This window comes from Diceros bicornis, chromosome 34 (genome assembly GCF_020826845.1).
Source record: "Diceros bicornis minor isolate mBicDic1 chromosome 34, mDicBic1.mat.cur, whole genome shotgun sequence".
NCBI classification, from domain to species: domain Eukaryota; kingdom Metazoa; phylum Chordata; class Mammalia; order Perissodactyla; family Rhinocerotidae; genus Diceros; species Diceros bicornis.
The window spans coordinates 31,776,111-31,796,127 of record NC_080773.1 but is presented as its reverse complement, the minus strand read 5'-3'; the positions used below and the strand labels follow the sequence as shown (position 1 = coordinate 31,796,127).

At 40.4% G+C, this 20,017-nt stretch overlaps 1 protein-coding gene across 1 annotated transcript in view; it reads left to right on the top strand.

The window, feature by feature from the left end:
- Nucleotides 1-4,292: 4,292 nt before the first annotated feature.
- Nucleotides 4,293-20,017, top strand: part of LOC131397702 (putative killer cell immunoglobulin-like receptor like protein KIR3DP1) — a 33,844-nt gene continuing 18,119 nt past the window's right edge. The window contains exons 1-6 of the mRNA XM_058530770.1: nucleotides 4,293-4,326; nucleotides 4,567-4,602; nucleotides 11,384-11,668; nucleotides 12,990-13,289; nucleotides 14,651-14,950; nucleotides 15,554-15,604. Coding sequence (XP_058386753.1) covers nucleotides 4,293-4,326; nucleotides 4,567-4,602; nucleotides 11,384-11,668; nucleotides 12,990-13,289; nucleotides 14,651-14,950; nucleotides 15,554-15,604 — 1,006 coding nt within the window. The remainder of the gene's footprint in view (nucleotides 4,327-4,566; nucleotides 4,603-11,383; nucleotides 11,669-12,989; nucleotides 13,290-14,650; nucleotides 14,951-15,553; nucleotides 15,605-20,017) is intronic.

Sequence of the window (20,017 nt, the reverse complement as noted above, 5' to 3'; positions counted from 1 at the left end):
CACCTTCTAGCAAAAGCCCTAATCCACTGGAGAAGGGTCAGCAAACGCTGTTGACCTCAGGTCCCAAATACTGATCCATTGTGGCTGGAAGAAGGGTAAATTTTTAAAATCTCTCTTCCTCTAGGGGGAGTGTAGGACACAGGATCATACACAAATGCCATTAGAGATTTGTGACTTCTGACTGAGGAATAGGAATTTCTTGCCCCAAAACAACCAAATGCACAATGTTGAGTTCGGCTGCCATGGGGAAGAGGGACAGAAACACTGAGTGAGCCCTACCCTCAAGGCACAGGCAAGTAGGTACTGCCTAAAATTTATGTTGAATGAGGACCAGAGAAATCTTTACTTCCCACCCTGAGCCTGTCCCTGAAGCTCTGAGTTTTGTACATAGGACAACTGCCAGGACACAAGTATGAAACTTAGAGAATGAAGACAAATGAAGTGAGTACAGGTTACCTGGCTGGATGCAGCTCCAGTTTACAGTGTAGGAAGAGAATCTCAAACACGATATAGTGGTCTCCTGTGTAGAGGAGATGGAGTTCAGAGTTCAGGACAGCTTAAGAATATAGAATTTTATAACCAATAACACTGGAGGAGGAGCTTCTAGATATCTGCATAAGGTTCCAATTGAGTCTGTTTCCAAATACTAAGCCACACAAGCATGGAATGAAACTCCACATGTCTGGGAAAGAATATTTGGGACTCAGAAATCCAAAGACTTCCAATAACTGAGGCTGCTCTGCAGGGTATCTGACTGCATACCAGAAGTATGTGACACTCTTTAGAAGAAGACATCAAAATCTAGTACTCAATAACACAAAATTCATAATGTTTCCATTCCAATAAAAAATTGCTGGAAGTTGAAGAAACTTGGAAATGTGTACATATGCAGGAGAAAGATTATACAATACGAGAAAATCCATAAATTGAAAAAAATCATGAAACTGGCAATTTCAATACAGAAATTTTATTGTAGATACTCTAAATATTTTTCAACATTAAGGAGAAAATACAACATAATGTTTCAAAAGAAATTTTTAAAACATAAAGAAACAATTAGGAAATTCTATGGAAATGATATTAAAAATGAAAAAACAAAATAATTCGGTGTATCACATTAATAGTAGGTTAGATATTGCAGAATAAATGTTTAGTAAACTTGAAAATATAGCAATAGAAGCTCTCCAAAATGAAAGACAGATAGGAAAAAGTATTGGAACAAATGAACAGAGGCACAGTGACATATGGGCTGTCGGTATGTGGCGTTATATATGTGTAATTGAATTGATGTTGCATATGTGTAAAATGATAAGAGGAGAGGTCAGAAACATATCTGAAAATATAATGACCCAAATTTCTTTATATTTGATAACAAATATAAACTAACTTATGCAGTTTCTCGGTGACCCCTAAGAAGTAAAAACACAAAGAACACTACCCAAAATAAATCTCACTCAAAAGGCTCAAAAATAATGACAATGAGAAGATCTTAAAAGCAGCCAAAGATGAGGGGAAATCACATTATATAAAAAGCAAGAAACTAAGAATTATAGCATACTTTCCATTGGAAACCGTGGAAGTTGGAAGTCAATGGATCAACATTTTTAAATTACTGAAAGAAAATATTTCAACTGAGAGTTCTGTAATCCCAGAAAGAGGTTTCAACAATAAAGATGAAGTTAAAAATTTTCGGTCAAGTAAAGATTAAGAAAATTGTCCCTAGAAGCTTTGTTCTACAATAAATATTAAATTAACTTATTGAGGCAGAAGATTGATGATACTAGTTGGAAACTTGAATTTCAAAAAAAATTAGAGTTCCAGAGGAGTAAATATGTGTGAAATTGTGAAATATCTTTTATCAACACCCAACCACGTGCTGTCTGCATGAAGTCTACTTTAATTAAGAAGAGGTTGATAAGTAAAGTGTAAACGAAGGACATTAGGCTGTGGTGATGATGCCCAACTCTAATACAATACTGACAGTCAGTGACCTGTATTTGCAAAACAGATTAAGCTTATGATATGTAATGTATACCTCAAAAAAACGTTTAAAACTAAAAGAATGGAAGATTTTATCCATACAAACTCTAAAACCAAGAAAAATGGAACTATGAAAAGTAGTGCTTCATAATGATGGAGGCAGATTCAAAAAAGAGGACACAACCATTTTAAATGCATATAGACCTGAATTTGGAACCTGAAAATACATTAAAACAAAGACATAATTGAAAGCCGAATTGATCACATCCAAATTACAGCTAGAGATATCAGCACTCCCCTCTAGCATGTTGAGAGACCAAGCAGACAGAAAATCAGTAAGGATATAAAAGACGTGAAAAACAATTCAAGCATTTTTACCTAACTGACATTTAGAAAACCTTTCACCTCAAAATGTCCTAATCCACAGTCCTTTCTAGTTCCCTTGGAAGATCAATTTTAAAATATTGAATCATAGAGAATATGATTTACAGCAACAGATGAATTAAAGTAGAAATATATGACCAAGAGATAGCTGAAAATTCATCAGATATTTGGAAATTAATGAACACACATCTAAATAACCAATGCATTAAAGAAAAACATTGCAAAAGAAAGTAGAAAATATTTCATACTTAATGAAAATGAACACTTGCCATATTAAATGATGTGTGATCCAGATAAAACAGTGCTTTACTGGACATTAAGCTTCAAATGTTTGTGTTGAGATGAAAAAGGTTTAAATAAAGATCTGAATCTCACTTTAAGACATTTTTAAAAAGAGTAAATGAATTCCAAATTAAGTTGAAGTAAATAAATAAATGACAATAAGCAAAAATACATACATACACATACACATGCATGCATACATACAGACATGACAGAGAAAGATGTATAAAATCAAAAGATTGTTCCTTGCAAAAAGCAATAAAATTGATAAACATTGTTCTCCTGGCGACTTTTGGTCGTGTTGGAAGTATTTTGCACTATCTATTAAAGCTGAACATCAACTTGCTCTAAAACCCAATAATTTCACTTCTAGAAACATATGCCAATTAATCCTGTATATACATACAAGGTATTAAATACAGAAATCATCAGAAAGATGTGGGTCATAACAAGGAAAACCTAGAAACAACAAAATTGCCCATAAAAAGAAGAATGGATGAGTCTATGTTGATGCAGTCATGCAAGGAATAGTATACTGAAATCCAAAAGGATGAAATGGGGCTACAAAAATCAATATATGTGTCAGCACTATGAATGTGGGAACAAAATAGTAAGATTCAAAGTTTATATTTTTTTCATTTGTAACAACTATGCACGTGGGTACATAGGTGTGTGCATATTATAAAAATTGCGAGTTTTACAAATATAAATAAATGTTATAGAACTCTATTTACAACACTTAATGGAAAAGTTTATGCAAATTTCAGAAGCTGTAAGAGTCAAACAAGGAACAGAATGAAGGCAAAAATAGATTGGTAGATTTGATTGTTTGCTTATTGCAATGGTTTTCAAGTTGGCACATGTTATAAGGTTTTTCTTCTAGAAATGTTCTGCAGTTATTTTTTTTCTACCATTCACAATTGGCTGTTGGAAAGTGATTTTCTATAGCATTATGTTAATGGATATTTATATATTCATATATAATTTAAAGTTAAAGTAAAAGAGAGAGAGAACAATGAGTTTGGATTCTTGGGTCATAAGATGAATTCCAGATAAAACTATAGTATCCAGAATATATATGTTTTGTTTATTACAAACAAGTGAAACTCTATGATTCCAAATAAGTGTATAAACCTTCTACTGGGAAATTCAATCATTTTTAACTGGTACTGCTTCAATACTAGAAATATCCGTGTGGAAATACATTTTGATTTATATGTTACAATCAGTAGAATATTAATGATATCAATTAGATATGTTATAATAATAATATCTATTAGATATCTAACACACATGAAGAAGAGTATGAAGCTCACATAAAAACAACAAAAAATACATCAAAGGCCTTTGAGTACAGAATTTAATCATTCAGCCTAGGAGGGACTGGGTCCCAGATAGTATTTCAAGTCTGACCCTAGTAAATGCCCTGAAGTGACAGCTCTACTCTGAAAATTTTCCAGGAAGCCTGATTCCGCCCTCAGCCAGGCCCCCACATTCGCTATATGTAGGATCAGAAGAGCCTATGTGCATCATCCTTCCACACTGTGGTCAACTTATAAACTACCTAGGCTGGGCTCTTCTAACAACATCCTGTGTATGCATCAACTTTGCTGAGTCGCTGCCTTCTGTTCAGCAGAAGTGGTGCCATGTCACCCACGATCATCAGCCTGGTGTGTCTTGGTGAGTCCTGGAAGGGAATGAAGGGGCGGGAACACTGTGGTGGAACTATTGGCCTGGAAGGCTGGGTGTCTCCACAGTAGAGCACCCTGTGTACGTGGGGAGAGGTGGGCGTTGACGGCTGAGTTGACCTTCAGCTGAGCACAGGCCTCACTGGTGAGGCTTATAGGCCAGGCGGGGGCAGGAGTGGGAGGTCAGGTCTTGTCTGGAGGTGGATCATCCATTATGAGTCTTTCTTTCCAGAGTTCTCCTTGGTCCAGAGGATCTGGGCACAAGTGGGTGAGTCCTTTCTCCAAATCTTGGGTTTCCATCCATCCCAAATAAGAGTATTTTCCTGTAACAGGAGGGCAGGTGACACAGGAGGTTGGGTGATGGGTTGAAATCTGTAAGCCTGTGGGTGAATCTCCTGTGAGCCAGAAAATGGAGTCCCTGGGAAATCCAGCCCCCGGTTCTGGTCTGGAGACTCTCCCCAGACTCTTCCCCTTGCTTGAGCCAGGCTCTATGGGCACCTAGAGGAGACTGTGGTGCTGAGGGCTGGAGTGTGTGGGGAGGAAATGGTGTTGTCTGTAGCGTAAGGGAAGGAAGCAGTGCCAGGAACAACAGACCCTCTGAGGACAAGATAACTCAAGTTCTCCAGCATTTCCATGAGGGAAATGCACAGCTGTAGAGTGGTGCTGCCATCCTTCTATATGAAGGGGTGGGAGAAAAGTATGCCGTGACCCCCTGAAATTCCAGAATTTTCTGATGCAGGCTCAATGGTTTAATGTGTTTCATGTGTTAGCTGATGTGACTTCATTCACATAGTTTCTTCTTTTTTTCTTTTCCAGTAACTTTATTGAGATCATAATGGTTTATAACACTGAATAGTTTCTGGTGTACATTATCATTTATCAGTTTCTGAGTAGACTTCATCGTGGTCACCCCAAGTAGTCAAATTATTGTCCATCACTGCACATATGTGTCCCTTTACCCTTTTCACCCAACCCCCCAACCCCATTCCCAACTAGTAACCACTGATCTGTTCCCTTTATCGATGTTATTTGTTATATTCCACATATGAGTGAAATCATGCAGTATTTGTCTTTCTCTGTCTGGCTTATTTCACTTAACATCATACCCTCAAGGTCCATCCATGTTGTTGCAAATGGGATGATTTTGTCTTTTTTATGGCTGAATAGTTTTCCATTGTATATATTTATACCACATCTTCTTTATCCAGTCATCAGTTGATGGGTATTTGGGTTGCTTCCATGTCTTGGCTATAGTGAATAATGCTGCAATGAACACAGGGGTGCATAGATCTCTTTGGATCATTGGTTTCAAGTTCTTTGGATAAACACCCAGAAGTGGGATAGCTGGATCCTATGGTTTTCTATTTTTAATTTTTTGAGAAATCTCCATAGTGTTCTCCATAGTGGCTGCACCAGTTTGCATTCCCACCAGCAGTGCATGAGGGTTCCCTTTTCTCCACATCCTCTCCAGCGTTTGTTGTTTTTTGTCTTTGTAATAATAGCCATTCTGACTGGTGTAAAGTGATATCTCATTGTAGTTTTGATTTGCATTTCCCTAATAATTAGTGATGTTGAACATCATTTCATGTGTCTGTTGGCCATCTGTTTATCTTCTTTGGAAGAATGCCTGTTCATATCCTCTGCTGACTTTTTGATTGGGTTCTTTGTTCTTTGTTGTTATTGTTGAGTTGTGTGAGTTCTTTTCTCCCAGTTGGTGGGTTGTCTTTTCATTTTGTTCATAGTTTCCTTTGCTTTGCAGAAGCTTTTTAATCTTATGTATTCCCATTTGTTAACTTTTTCTTTTGTTTCCTTTGCCCTGTCAGACATGGTATTTGAAAAGATTCTGCTCAGATTAACGTCAAATAGTGTGCTCCCTATGCTTTATTCTAGCAGTTTTATAGTTTCAGGTCTTACATTCAAGTCTTTAATCCAGTTTCAGTTAATTTTTGTGTATGGTACAAGATAATGGTCTACCTTAATTTTTTTGTATGTGGCTGTCCAGTTTTCCCAACATCATTTATTGAAGAGACTTTCCTTTCTGCATTGTATGTTCTTGGCTCCTTTGTCAAGGATTAACTGTCCATAGGTGTGTGGTTTTATTTCTGGGCTTTGAATTCTGTTCCATTGATCTGTTTGTCTGCTTTTGTGCCAGTACCATGCTGTTTTGATTACTATAGCTTTGTAGTATATTTTTAAGTCAGGGATTGTGATGCCTGTAACCTTGTTCTTTTTTCTCAGGATTGCTTTGGCTATTCTGGGTCTTTTGTTGTTCCATATAAATTTTAGGGTTCTTTGTTAAATTTCTGTAAAGAATGTCATTGGGATTCTAATCGGGATTGCATTGATTCTGTAGATTGCTTTAGGTAGTATGGACATTTTAGCTAAGTTGATTCTTCTGACCCAGGAGCATGGAATATTTTTCCATTTCTTTGTGTCTTCTTCAATTTCTTTCAATAATGTCTTATAGTTTTCAGCGTATAGGTCTGTCACCTCTTTGGTTAAGTTTATTCCTAAATACTTTATTTTTTTGTTGTTGTTGCGATTGTAAATGGGACTGTACTCTTGATTTCTCTTTCTGCTAGTTCATTGTTAGTGGATAGAAATGCAACTGATTTTTGTAAGTTGATTTTGTACCCTGCAACTTTGCTGTAGTTGTTGATTATTTCTAATAGTTTTCTGATGGATTCTTTAGGGTTTTCTGTATAGAGGAGCATGTCATCTGCAAATGGCAAGAGTTTCACTTCTTCCTTTCCAATTTAGATTCCTTTTATTTCTTTTTCTTGCCTTTTTTTTGGGGCGGGGGGAGGTTTTGATTCCTGTTTCAATCTCTTTACTTGTGATTGGTCTCTTCAGATGCTCTATGTCTTCTTGATCCGTTTTGGTAGGTTGTATGAGTCTAATAATTTATCCATTTCTTCTAAGTTATCCAATTTGTTGGTGCATAATTTTTCATAGTATTCTCTTATAATCCTGTGTATTTATGCAGAACCTGTTGTAATCTCTCCTCTTTCATTTCTAATTTTATTTTTAATTTTATTTTAGCCTTCTCTCTTTTTTTCTTGGTGAGCCTGGCTAAGAGTTTGTCAATTTGTTTATCTTCTCAAAGAACCAACTCTTAGTTTCATTAATTTTTCTACTGTCTTTTTAGTTTCTGTTTCATTTATTTCTGCTCTGGTTTTTATTATTTCCCTCCTTCTGCTGACTTTGGGCTTTGTTTGTTCTTCTTTTTCTAGTTCTGTTGGGTGCAGTTTAAGGTAACTTATTTGAGATTTTTCTTGTTTGTTGAGGTGGGCCTATATTGCTATGAATTTCCCTCTTATGATCTCTTTTGCTGTATCTCGTAGGATTTAGTATGTTGTATTTTCATTTTTGTTTGTCTCCAGGTATTTTTTAATTGCTACTTTGATTTCTTCATTGATCCAATGGTTATTCAGTAGCATGTTTTTCAGTCTCCAGGTTTTTCTGACTTTCCCAGTTTTTTTCTTGCAGTTGATTTCTAGTTTCTTAGCACTGTGGTCAGAAAAGATCCTTGGGATGATTTCAATCTTCTTAAATTTATGAAGATTTGCATTGTTTCCCAACATATGATCTATCCTTGAGAATGATCCATGTGCACTTGAGAAGAATGTGTATTCTGCTGTTTTTAGATAGACTGCTCTGTATATATCTACTAAGTCCATCTTATCAAGTGATTCTTTTAAATCTACTATTTCCTTGTTCACTTTTTGCCTGGACGATCTGTCAATTGATGTAAGTGGGATATCAAGGTGCCCTACTATTATTGTGTTGCTGTTAATTTCTCCCTTTTGGTCTGTTAATAATTGCTTTATGTACTTTGGTGTCCCTGTGTTAGGTGCACATATATTAATGTGTTATGTCCTCTTGGTGGAATGTCCCTTTTATCGTTATATACTTCCCCTCTTGTCTCTCACTGTCTTTTTTAACTTGAAGTCTGCTTTGTCTAATATAAGTATGGCAACACCTGCTTTCTTTTGTTTGCCATTAGCTTGGAGTATCATCTTCCATCCCTTAACTCTGAGCCTATGTTTGTCTTTAGAGCAGAAATGTGTTTCCTGGAGGCAGCATATTGTTGGATCTTGTTTTTTCATCCATCCAGCTACTCTGTGTCTTTCGATTGGAGAATTCAACATTTACATTTAGAGTTATTATTAATATATGAGGGCTTAATACTGCCATTTTGTCTCTTGTTTTCTGGTTGATCTATGATTCCGTTGTTTATCTTCCTTTGTATTTCTGACTGCCATTTCATTTTGGTGGTTTTCTGAAGAGGTTTTCTCAGTTTTCTCTCCTTTTGTGAATTTTGGCTCTGCTCTGATGTTTTGTTTAGTGGTTACCATGTGGTTTGTACAAAAGATCTCACAGATGAAATAGTCCATTTTCTCACAGCCTCTTATCTCCATTAACCTAAGCAGATTCCATCCCATTCCTCTTCCCCTTCTGAATTGTTTTGCCACAAATTATTTTGCTTTTAATACAGTGAGTTTGTGACTAAGTTGAAGTATTTATAGTTACTTTGGTGCTTTCCTTCCCTTCATCTCTAGGTTATAACTGAGTATTTGTTTCCCTGTTCTGATAGAGAGCTTCAGTTTTCTGATTTCCTCTGTCTAATTATCTCCTTGCTCAAAGCTTTGTGGGCCGTTGCATTTTTATTTGCGACGTGAGCACATCTTAGTTACTGCTTGTAGGGGAGGTCCAGTGGCCATGAATTCCCTCAGCTTTCCTCTGGGAAAGTTTTTATTTCTCCATCATATCTGAAGGAAAGTTTCACTGGATAGAGTATTCTTGGTTGAAAGTTTTTGTCTTTCAGTGTTTTGAATATATCATTCCACTCTCTCCTGGCCTATAGAGTTTCTGCCGAGAAATCTGCTGAAAGCCTCATAGGGGCTCCTTTGTATGTTATTTTCTTTTGTTTAGCTTCCCTTACTGTTTTTTCTTCATCATTGACTTTTGCCAGTTTTACTATTATATGGGGGGAAGGTCTTTTAGCATTGATGTAATTAGGCATTCTATTAGCTTTGTGTATTTGTAAATCCAATTTCTTCCACAGGTTTGGGAAGTTCTCAGCTATTGTTTCTTTGAACAAGCTGTCTGCTCCTTTCTCCCTTTCTTCTCCCTCTGGAATACCTGTAGTCCTAATTTTGCTTTTCCTAAGTGAGCCAGGTATTTCTCAAAGAATTCCTTCATTTTTTAAAAATCTTATGTCTGTCTCCTCCTCCACTTGTAATATTTCTATATTTTTATCCTCTAATTCGCTAATCCTTTCCTCCATAACATCAGCTCCAGGCTTCAAGGATTCTAGATTATTTTTTTATTTCATTGATTATGTTTTTCATATCCAGAATTTCTGCTTGGTTTTTTTATTTTATAGTTTTAATCTCTTGGGTGAAGAGGTTCATTTTATTCCTGAGCTCACTGAACTGTTTTTCTGTGTTCTTTTGTAACTCATTGAGTTTCTTTATGACAGCCATTTTGAATTCTCAGACATCTAGATGGCAAATTTCTGTGCCTTCAGGGTTGGTTCCTGGAGAATTTTCATTTTCCTTCTGGTTTGAACTGTTGCTGTTGTTTCTCATGCTGTTTGATGAACCAATCTTCTTTTTTTATTGATGTTTTAATAGTTTATAACATTGTGAAATTTTGGGTTGTACATTTTTGTTTCTCCATCACCATATATATGTCTCCCTTCACCCCTTGTACCCACCCCTACTACCATTGCCCCTGGTAACCACAATACAGTTTTCTCTGTCCACGTGTTGGTTTATATTCCACATATGAGTGAAATCATACAGTATTTGTCTTTCTCTTTCTGGCTTATTTCACTTGACATAATATCCTCCAGGCCCATCCATGTTGTTGCAAATGGGACGATTTTGTCTTTTTTATGGCTGAGTAGTATTCCATTGTATGAACTAATCTTTTGTCCAGGCATTTACAGTAGTTTTAGGTCGCAGATTCCACCTCCTACCACTAGGGAGAGCAGGAGCAGAGTTTCTGGCCCCACTCTGTAGGCTGGATATTGTGTGGGTACTGCAGGCGCTTGCACCACCCTGGAGAGTGTTCAGGCACTTGTGTGGCCTGTGCTTGGTGGGAGGGGCTTCAGTGTGGACCCAGCCAGGGGCACTCCTTGGGGCCATAAGAGCACGATGCCCCCCCCACAGGAAAGCAATCACCAGCAGGTTAAGGGCGGCCACTATCTCTTCCTGCAGTTGCCCTGGGGCACACTCCCCCTGTCAAGGCTCAGCTGCACTATGTGGACTAACATGGGCCTGGAGTTTGCTTGTCCCAGCACGCTTGGTTCTGCCAGAGACTCTGCCTGCAGTCCTGCACGCTGCTGTGCTTGGTGTGTGGGGCTTCACATGGTGACCCAGCCAGGGCCACTCGGACACAATGGGCTCCCCCGTACCGCCAGTAAAGCAATCACCAGCAGGCTAAGGGCTGCCACTGCCTCTTCCTACTGTCACCCTGGGGCACGTTCCCACTTTCAGGGTGTTCGTGCCAGGCTGGACAGCGATCCTGTGTGTGCGCAGGGCTGCCAGGGGAGGGGAGGGAGTGCTCACCCATCTCCAACACTTCCCGGAGGGTCAGTCCACCCACCCTCAGATGCATAGCTGCATGTGTATCTCAGGTATCCTGTTGTGCTGCGTAGGCTTCTTCTGTTGGTCAATGAATGTCCATTGAGTTGTAGTTCAAAAGGGGGAGACATGAAGGGAACAGCTCACTCCACCATGTTGCTGATATCACGCCATTATTCTCCTATTCAGTGTCTATTTCGTCTTGCTTACATTACCATTTTTTCATCATCAACATCTAGTAAGAGTCTGTCATTCAGTACTTGCTCAAAATTCTCTGTCAATACTTGTTGCAGGAAGATGCCATGTCTATGTGGTGCTGCGGAGTCTTCATGTAGCCCTGAGTACCCCCAGGTTTGGAAAGGAGCCGTAGAACCATGGGAAGGAGGAACCTCTGAGCACGTGGAGGAGATGGCATCCCCATTTTCTCCTCTAAGGCTGTGTTTCCTTCTCCCTTAGGAGGTCAGGACAAGCCCTCCTTATCTGCCTGGCCAAGCCCTGTAGTTCTGCAAGGACAGTATGTGAATCTTCGGTGTCACTCCCGTCTTGGGTTTGACAGATTCAGACTGGACAAGGATGATGGAGCCCACGTCCCTGAGCTCCGGGACCTAATATTCCAGAACAGCTTCCTCCTGGGCCCTGTGACCCCAGCACATGCGGGGACCTACAAATGTCATGGTTCTTACAGGCGCTCCCCCTCTGTGTGGTCAGCACCCAGTGACCCCCTGGTCATTGTGGTCACAGGTCAGAGAGCTCTTATCCAGAGTGGCTATTCACTGTCCCAATCTTCCTAATTCCAGAATTTTCTCATGGGAATGTCAGTCAGGGTCCAGTCAGAACTACAGAAACCACTCCAAGTATTTTAGATAAAACAGAATTTAATACAGGGGTAATATTTAATAATGAGGTACTATGGCGGGCAGAATAATGACCCCTAGATGTCTACATATTAATACTCCAAATCTACCAATATGTTATGCTGCATTCCAAGGTCAATTAACATTGAAGATGGAATTAAGATTGTTAATCAGGTGACCTTGAGATGGGGAGATCATCCTGGATTAGCTGGGTGGGCTCGAGGTCATTACAAGGGTCCATATAAGAGAACAAAGGAAGCAAGAGAGAGAGCATCAGAGTCATGCAGCATGAGATGACTCCACCAGCCATTGCTGGCTTTGATGTTGCAGGAAGCGAACCAGGCATTCAGGTTGCCTCTATAAGCCAGAAAAGGGACAGGAATAAATTCACCCCTTGATCTTCCATAAGGAACACAGCCCTATAGACACCTTGATTTTATCCCAGTGAGACTCATGCTGGGTTTCTAACATCCAGAACTATAAGATAATACATTTGTGTCCTTTTCAGCCACCAGGTTTGTGGCAATTTGTTACAGCAGCAATAGGTAACCCATACAGATACCCAGGCGAAGGATGAATTAGGCAGCCTAACAGGGAAGTGAGGCTACTCAAGCAATAGGTAAGGACAGGATGATGATGCCACTACTGGATAGCAGTGATACAGGGAGGGCTCAGTGTTCATGGAGCCAGCCTCAGGGGCCACTCTATGGAAGCTGGGACCATGGAAAAGGCATAGACATGACAGGAGATGTGCCCCTTACTGAGGCACGGGTTGGGTGGACATTGGGAGGTACAATGGTCCCTGCCTTACTGCTTATATCTTACCTTCTACCAGGAATTCCAATTCATCAAAAAAAAAAAGAAACAAAAAAAAAAACCATGGCCAAGCTGAGAAGAGAGACTGGAAATGCATCCTGCAGAGGTCAATCTCCCACCGCCACCATAAAAAGCAGGAAAGGGGTCTGTGGGAAATGGATACAACAGCAAAAGTGCCAAAGACAGTGCAGTGAGAATTGAGTCCGGTGATGCTAGAGACAGAGAGACAGAGAAAAGGAGAGAGAGAGATAGAAGGGGGCATTCAGGTAGAAAAGGACACAGAAAGGAAGGAGAAAGACAGACATGAGGAGAAATCCTCACTCATTCCAAGTCCCGTGGAATGGGGTGAGGAAGGCTGGGTCCTTCTAAACTCACAACATCTATGTTCTTAGGAGTCTCCAGAAAACCTTCCCTCTTGGCCCAGCCGGGTCCCCTGGTGCAATTGGGACGATATGTGACCCTGCAGTGTTGCTCAGAGATTGTGTTTGACAGCTTCATTCTGCACAGAGAGGGGGTAATGGAGAACCCCTTGTACCTTATTGGGGAGCCCCATAGTGGGGGCTCCTATGCCAACTTCCCCGTGGGTCCCATGACGACTGCCCAAGCAGGGACCTACAGATGCTTCGGTTCTATCAATTACTCCTCCCATGAGTGGTCGACCCCCAGTGACCCCCTGCACATCATGATCACAGGTGAGAGTGTCCAGACCTGTCCCCTGTCCTCTTTGGAGTATAGATGGAATGTTCCAGGACTTGGAAGCTCCACGTAGTGATAAAAGAGACGAACGTGGGGTTCTTATGAATATAAGCAGACTTGGTGACAGCTACACCAAGAGAGAAAATGAAAGAGGAGAAACAATACAAACCATTTGTTATAACATAAACAAAAGATATAGGGACCAAGACAGGGGAATCAGAAATGGAGATAAAGAGTGAAGGGAGAGATACGGACAGATATGCATGTATCAGAGTGAGGGTGCCTTTCCACTCTGAGTTTTTTCAGAGACCTGGGAAAGTTTAGAAGTTTGGTTTCCATTTTAACTCCATAGTCTCTTCTCTAGCAGGAGAACCTAAAGGCACACCACATATCTGACCTACATTATAGGGTCAGGCTGACATGTCTCAGGCTGATTCCCTATGAGTCCTGCATCCTCTTCCCATGTGGCACCTACTGATGCTGTGTTTACTCTGACATGACTTCATTCCATGCGGTTGAGCGATATTGTGCCCCAGGATACCATGGTCCCGGGTGAAGGAGCCAAATGCCAGCCCCTACATGTTGTGTGTTTTATGGGTTCCCAAAGTTGTTTCTCAGGCACATGTTCCAAGGTCATCCCAGATGTTGTAGGATTACTGATGTCAAAATCCCACAGAGAGATGCAGTCAGAGAGAAAGCAGAATCAATGAAGAGCAGAGACATAGAAACAAATGTGTACGTGCACACACACACACACACAGAATGGGCCAGGAGGATGGAAGAGAGAGAGACACAGGCACTGGCTCAGAGACACATAAGAAGAAAAAAAGAGGTGGAGAAAAAGAAAAAGGGATAGAGAGGTAGAGAGAAAGATGAGAGTGGGAAGATAAAAGCCCTAAAAAGCAGAGACCTGAGTGGGGGGCACAAAGATAGAGAAAAATGGTGATGTGGAGGTGGATGATAAATTCCAAAAGAGAACTAGAGAGACAGAGAAGCAGAGAAAATCACGAGATGGGGAGAGAGAGAGAGCAAGAGAAAGATGCACAAAGATAGGGTCAAGATGGAAACTGAGAGACTCAGAATGAAAGAAAAAAATACACATCAAACCAACCAACCCAAGGAGAGGAAGAGAGAGTAAAAAATACAAAAAGGAAAAAAATAGGAGGGAGCCAAGGTCAGAGACATAGAGAGAGAGAGAGCAAGAGAGAGAGAAAGTAGAAGGATAGAGAGAGACATGAGGGGGAGAGAGAGAGAAGTCAGATAACAAGGATAGTGAATTATCAGTTCAGGTCCTTCAGGTGTGGACACTCTGAGTAAGGAAGAGCCTCTCTAACTAAACTGTCTCTTTTTCTTCCAGGACTATACAAGAAACCTTCTCTCTTAGCCGGGCTGAGCCCCGTGGTGAGGTTAGGGGAGAATGTGACCCTGTTCTGCAGCTCTGAGAGCTCATTTGATGTGTACCATCTATGCAGGGAGGGGGAGGCCCGTGAATGCTGGCTTGCTGGAGGACAGAGCCATAATGGCACATTCCAGGCCATCTTCCCTCTGGGCCCTGCGACCCCAGCCCACAACGGGACCTATAGATGCTACAGCTCTTTCAATGTCTCTCCCTATGAGTGGTCAGACCCAAGTGACCCACTGCACCTTTCTGTCACAGGTGAGGAAGATCCAGACCTGCCCCACGTCTTGTGACTCAGACTAAATTTTGAGGCCATATCTGAGGAGTGTCCTGCTGATAGTGAGGAGATGCTTATGAATTCTTGGGATAAAGAAGCACAGATAAATAAAAGGAAGGGGAAATAGAGAGTGAGAATGCATCTCCAAGATCCTCCTTCACATCTTGCATTGAGGTCCACACTGGGGGTGACTATGTATCCAGGTAGATGGAGAAAGGTGTCAGGGCAGAGCCAGGAAGAAGAGCAACCAGGCTCAGTTTGGGAAGATCAGAGGTTGCATCAGCCCCTCCCTATTGTCCATTTCCCAGAAGCCTCTCCTGATCTTCCACCCACAGAGTGATTTCCCAGGTGGTACAGATGCCTTTAATGCAAGGTAAGAGACCTCCTCTTGAGTATAGGCGTCTTTCATCATCAACTTCTCCTGTTCCCTCTCTGCAACTTGAAGGGAGGGAGTCAAGTCCCCAGGGATATGGGAAGGTGATCCCAGGACACCCTAGAGCTCACCGTTAGTTGACAAAGGAGCTTCAGTAGGGTAGAAGATGGGCAGCTTCATTTCCTCACCTCTTTCCTGTCTTGTTTTCTAGGAAACTCTTCAAGTAGTTGGCTTCTACCCACAGAACCAAGCTTTGACACTGGTGAGTAAAGGCACCATGGTACCCCAATGAGGGCAGGGGATCTGCACTGTCACTCACAGCTTGGTTTCAATATAGTTACACCATACAAGGAGAATGGAGCCCACTAGTAACCTGTTGATAACTAGTTAGACAGCCTCAAGGCAAATTTTCCATTAGCTCTGAGACCCCAGAATATGCAGGAACCAATAGACACTTTGATTCTTATCATCTGTCTCTATATAGATTCTTGGATCATTGTGATTCCTGGACCTCAGTGGCTTTTAATCCTTGGGTCATAGAATGGATCTTATAAGCCCTGCCCTAAGGAGATTCCTGAGCAGTAGAGGTGGGAACTTGAAGGCTATATTCATCAAGGTTCACCAGAGAAACAGAACCAGTAGAATGCATATAAATGTATATATAGACGAATACATACAGAGAGAGAGATTATAAGGAACTGGCTCACACAATTATAATAGCTGAGAAGTCCCAAGATCTGCAGTCAGCAAGCTGGAGACCCAGGAGAACTTGATGTGTAGCTCCAGTCTGAGTCCAAAGACCTGAGAACCAGGAGCGTCAATGGTATAAGTTCCAGTCTGAAAGCAGGCAGGCTCAAACCCAAGGAAAGCTGATGTTTCAGTTCAAGTCTGAGGACCAGAGAAGACTGATGTCCTGGCTCAAAGCAGTCAGGCAAAAGGAGTTCCCTCTTACTCATGGGAGGATCAGGTCTTTTCCTTCCATTCATGCCAAACAGACTAGATGAGGCTTACTTGCATTGGGGAGAGCAATCTGCTTTACTCAGTCTACTGATTCAAATGTTGATCTCACCTGTAAACACCCTCACAGACATACCTGGAATAATGTTTAACCAAATATCTGGGCACCTCAAGGTCCAAGTCAAGTTGACACATAAAAATAACCATCACAGGGGCCATCCTGGTGACATAGTGGTTAAGTTCGCACACTCCACTTCAGCAGCCCAAGGTTTGCAGGTTCAGATCCCAGGGACAGACCTACCCACTTCTTATCAAGTCATGCTCTGACAGGCGTCACACATATAAAGTAGAGGAAGATGGGCACAGATGTTATCCCAGGGCCAATATTCCTCAGCAAAAAAAGGAGGATTGGCAACAGTTGTTAGCTCAGGGCTGATCTTCCTCAGCAAGAAAAAAAATTTTTTTAAACCATCACAGAAGCATATTACCAGCAGAGGCAAAAATTCAAAATCAGATAGACAAAGAGTGAGAGATAACGTGAAGCTGAGAGAAAGATAAAGGAAGACATATGCAGAGGGAATAAAGCAGAGAAAAAAGGACAGTAATAGACAAAAAATATACAAAAAACATGGAAAGTAGAGAGTAGGAGCTCTGTTCAGATACCAAAGGACAATATAAGGAATGAGTGGCACCATTAATGCCTGGGTTTCTCTTTCCTAAGATTGAACACAAAACTCTTATTCTCCACCCAGGCATGCAATATGGAAGCCCAAGGAGAAGACATTTCACTGGAATGTAACCCAGAAACGTAATTGTCATGTTCACCTGGTCCCAGGATAGAGTAACCCTAGCATCTTCCCTGGAGGGTCTTAGACATGCTCTGGAGATGGACATTTTTCAGATGTTTAGCAATTAGATTTTGCTTTGTTCCTTCTTAGATGCAGGACCTTAGGCAAAGCTATTTCTCTTAAAGACTCATTTTCATTATTTTTAAAAACAGGTTGCAGCTGATGCTGGCAGAGGAGAGAAGCATGCCAAGAAGGAGTGTGGGTGGTGATCTTGGTCCTAAATTGGGGTTCTCCATCTGCTGGGATGCAGAGTGCTACAATAGAAGGTCAAAGTCATTGGAGTCACAGTTCCTGCCTCCTTTTAAGTCATGATATCTTGCTAAGTTCCAGTTGCATCCTCCTTAATTTGGTGCCATCATCACCTCCCTCACAGGGTGGATTTGTCAGGATCTAATGGGATCATAAAAGTTAAAAGTCCCCAGGAACAAAGCCTGGCACTTATTTGCTGCTCATGAAATGGTAGACTTCACAATCCTTCTCCTTCCCGCTCCTAAAATATCTTTCCTCCATCTGCCTTCCCCAACGCACAGACATCCTGGGGTCTCATCAGATCTCTGGTAAACGGATAAAGGGTTTAATGAATCAGGAGCTGATCTTGGCTGAAGGGGTGAGGCTAATATAAAGTCTTCCAAGCACAAATACAGTCATTTCTCAAAGGTGTCTGTTTAAGTGATCCAAGAATCTATATAGAGATAGAATAAGAATCAAAGCATCTCAATTTAAACAAAAAGTAATTATTCCTCAAAGTATTCTGAGAGAAGAAACAAACCACCAACATTAGAAAAAAAAAAAAGAAGATAAAGTAGCATCAACAGTAATAGATGCAAACTAACATGGAAGCAATGTCAATAAAACATATGGGAGAAAATACCATTTCATATATTGGCAGTGGTAGTGATTTGTTTAACCACGGATTCTTTCACTTGTTGACCTAGGAAGACATTTTAAGAGGTGTATAAATTTTTTAAAAGAGAAGGACACTTAGAAAAACTTCTTAAAATAATACGGTTCATATGTAAGGAAATTGCAAGGGAGAGCCAACTGCCCAAGACCACTTAGTCATTTTTTTCCCTTTGTTGTACTGAGAAATACTAGAACTCATAAAAGGGTCTCTGGTGGTATAAATATGGCCCTAAAAGTCAGTCTGCATGTGTACCTGATGCTTACAAAGACTGCAATCACTTCTTTCCATGAGGCTGTGGAGGGACCAGTGTTCATTCAAAGACCACAGCAGAGAACAGGTGTTATTATTAGCAGGGTCTCTAACCTCCTAATACAAATAAGTCCAATAAGATGGGCTTTAGAGCATGGGGCCAGCAATCTACAGCCTACAGGCCAAATCTGACCCCCTACCTATTTTTGGAAATAGGGTTTCATTGAAACATGGTCATGCTCATTCATGTACTTATTATCAATGTCCACTTGCACACTTCAATGGCAAAGTTGATTAGTTGTGACAGAGACTGTATGGACTGCAAAGCCTAAGATATTTACTCTCTAGGCCTTTTCAGAAAAAAGCCTGCTGAATTTTGGGCTATAGCTTGGGGTCAAGCTTAGAAATCCATCCCTAAATCTGGGCCTATATTTAGTGTCTCATCTTTATTCACCTGGACTCAGGACAGAACAGAATCTAATTCAATTGAAATTCATGGAAAAAAATAGGTTTGAAAGAGAGAGCAAAGCAAGATGTCAGAAAGATTCTAGAACACTACATTCCTCTTCCACAAGAGGAAGTAATGAAAGAAAAAACTCACCCCAAAGGTTGTGGTGAGTTAACAGAATGTGTCCCTGCATATTAATAAATGTCCCTGCTCAGGTCAGTTCCTGGATCAACCAATTAATGTTCCCTTCCCCAGAAAGCCATTTAGTTTTTAAGCAATAATAATACTATTTTTGTTCAGGTCATTCTGCTTCTAGAATCCATGAATTTTCCCATTACTCCTCTACTCATTTTAAATACCCAACTAAGAGCACAATCATTATTTTTCCTCCTCCCAATCCCCATTCAAATGAGAACAAAGAAAGAAAGAAGGCATAAACCACAAGAAAGAAAATTGGGATGTGGGTAATTTTATGCAATCTACATCACATAATTGCAGGGTGACTGAAAGTGTAGAAATCGATGAAAAAAGACACAATTTAAATTTGCACAAAATGAAATAGTTAATGCGGGAGCTGATTTGCCTTCCAAAAGGTAGGAGAGGTGCAGGACTTCAAAATACTTGGTGTGTTGGAAGGCAAGCTTACCAGGGCCTGGGGACCTAGGGAGGGGGGAAATGGGAAGATGTTGGTCAAAGGGCACAAACTTTCAATTATAATATGAGTAAGTTCCGGGGGTCTAATGTACAACGTGGTGAGTATAATTAACGGTACTGTGTTCTATACTTAGAAGTTGCTAAGAGAGTAGATCTTCCACGTTCTCATTACAAAAAAAGAAATGGTAATTATGTGAGGTGATGGAGGTGTTAGCTAAGGCTACAGTGGAAATCATTTTGCCATATATAAATGTATCAAATCAACACATTGTACACCTTAAACTTACACAATGTTATATGTCAATTATATCTCAATAAGGCTGGAAAAAAAGAGTGATGTATTGCAATAAAAATGAGATAGTCAATACAAAGTTTGATTTAAAATATCTGACTTCCCATATGTGAAGAAATAGTAATAGCCAGGAGTCCATAACCAAATTATTTATCTAGCCAGCTAGCTAGCTATCTAATCTATACTCTCTGTCCATCCATCCATCATTTATTGATATAAATATAGATAGATGTATTTACTGATGATAGATACGTATGTAGATATAGGAGGTTCTTTCTTTGGAGATGATGAATAGCTCCTGAGAAATTTCCTCTACATACTGG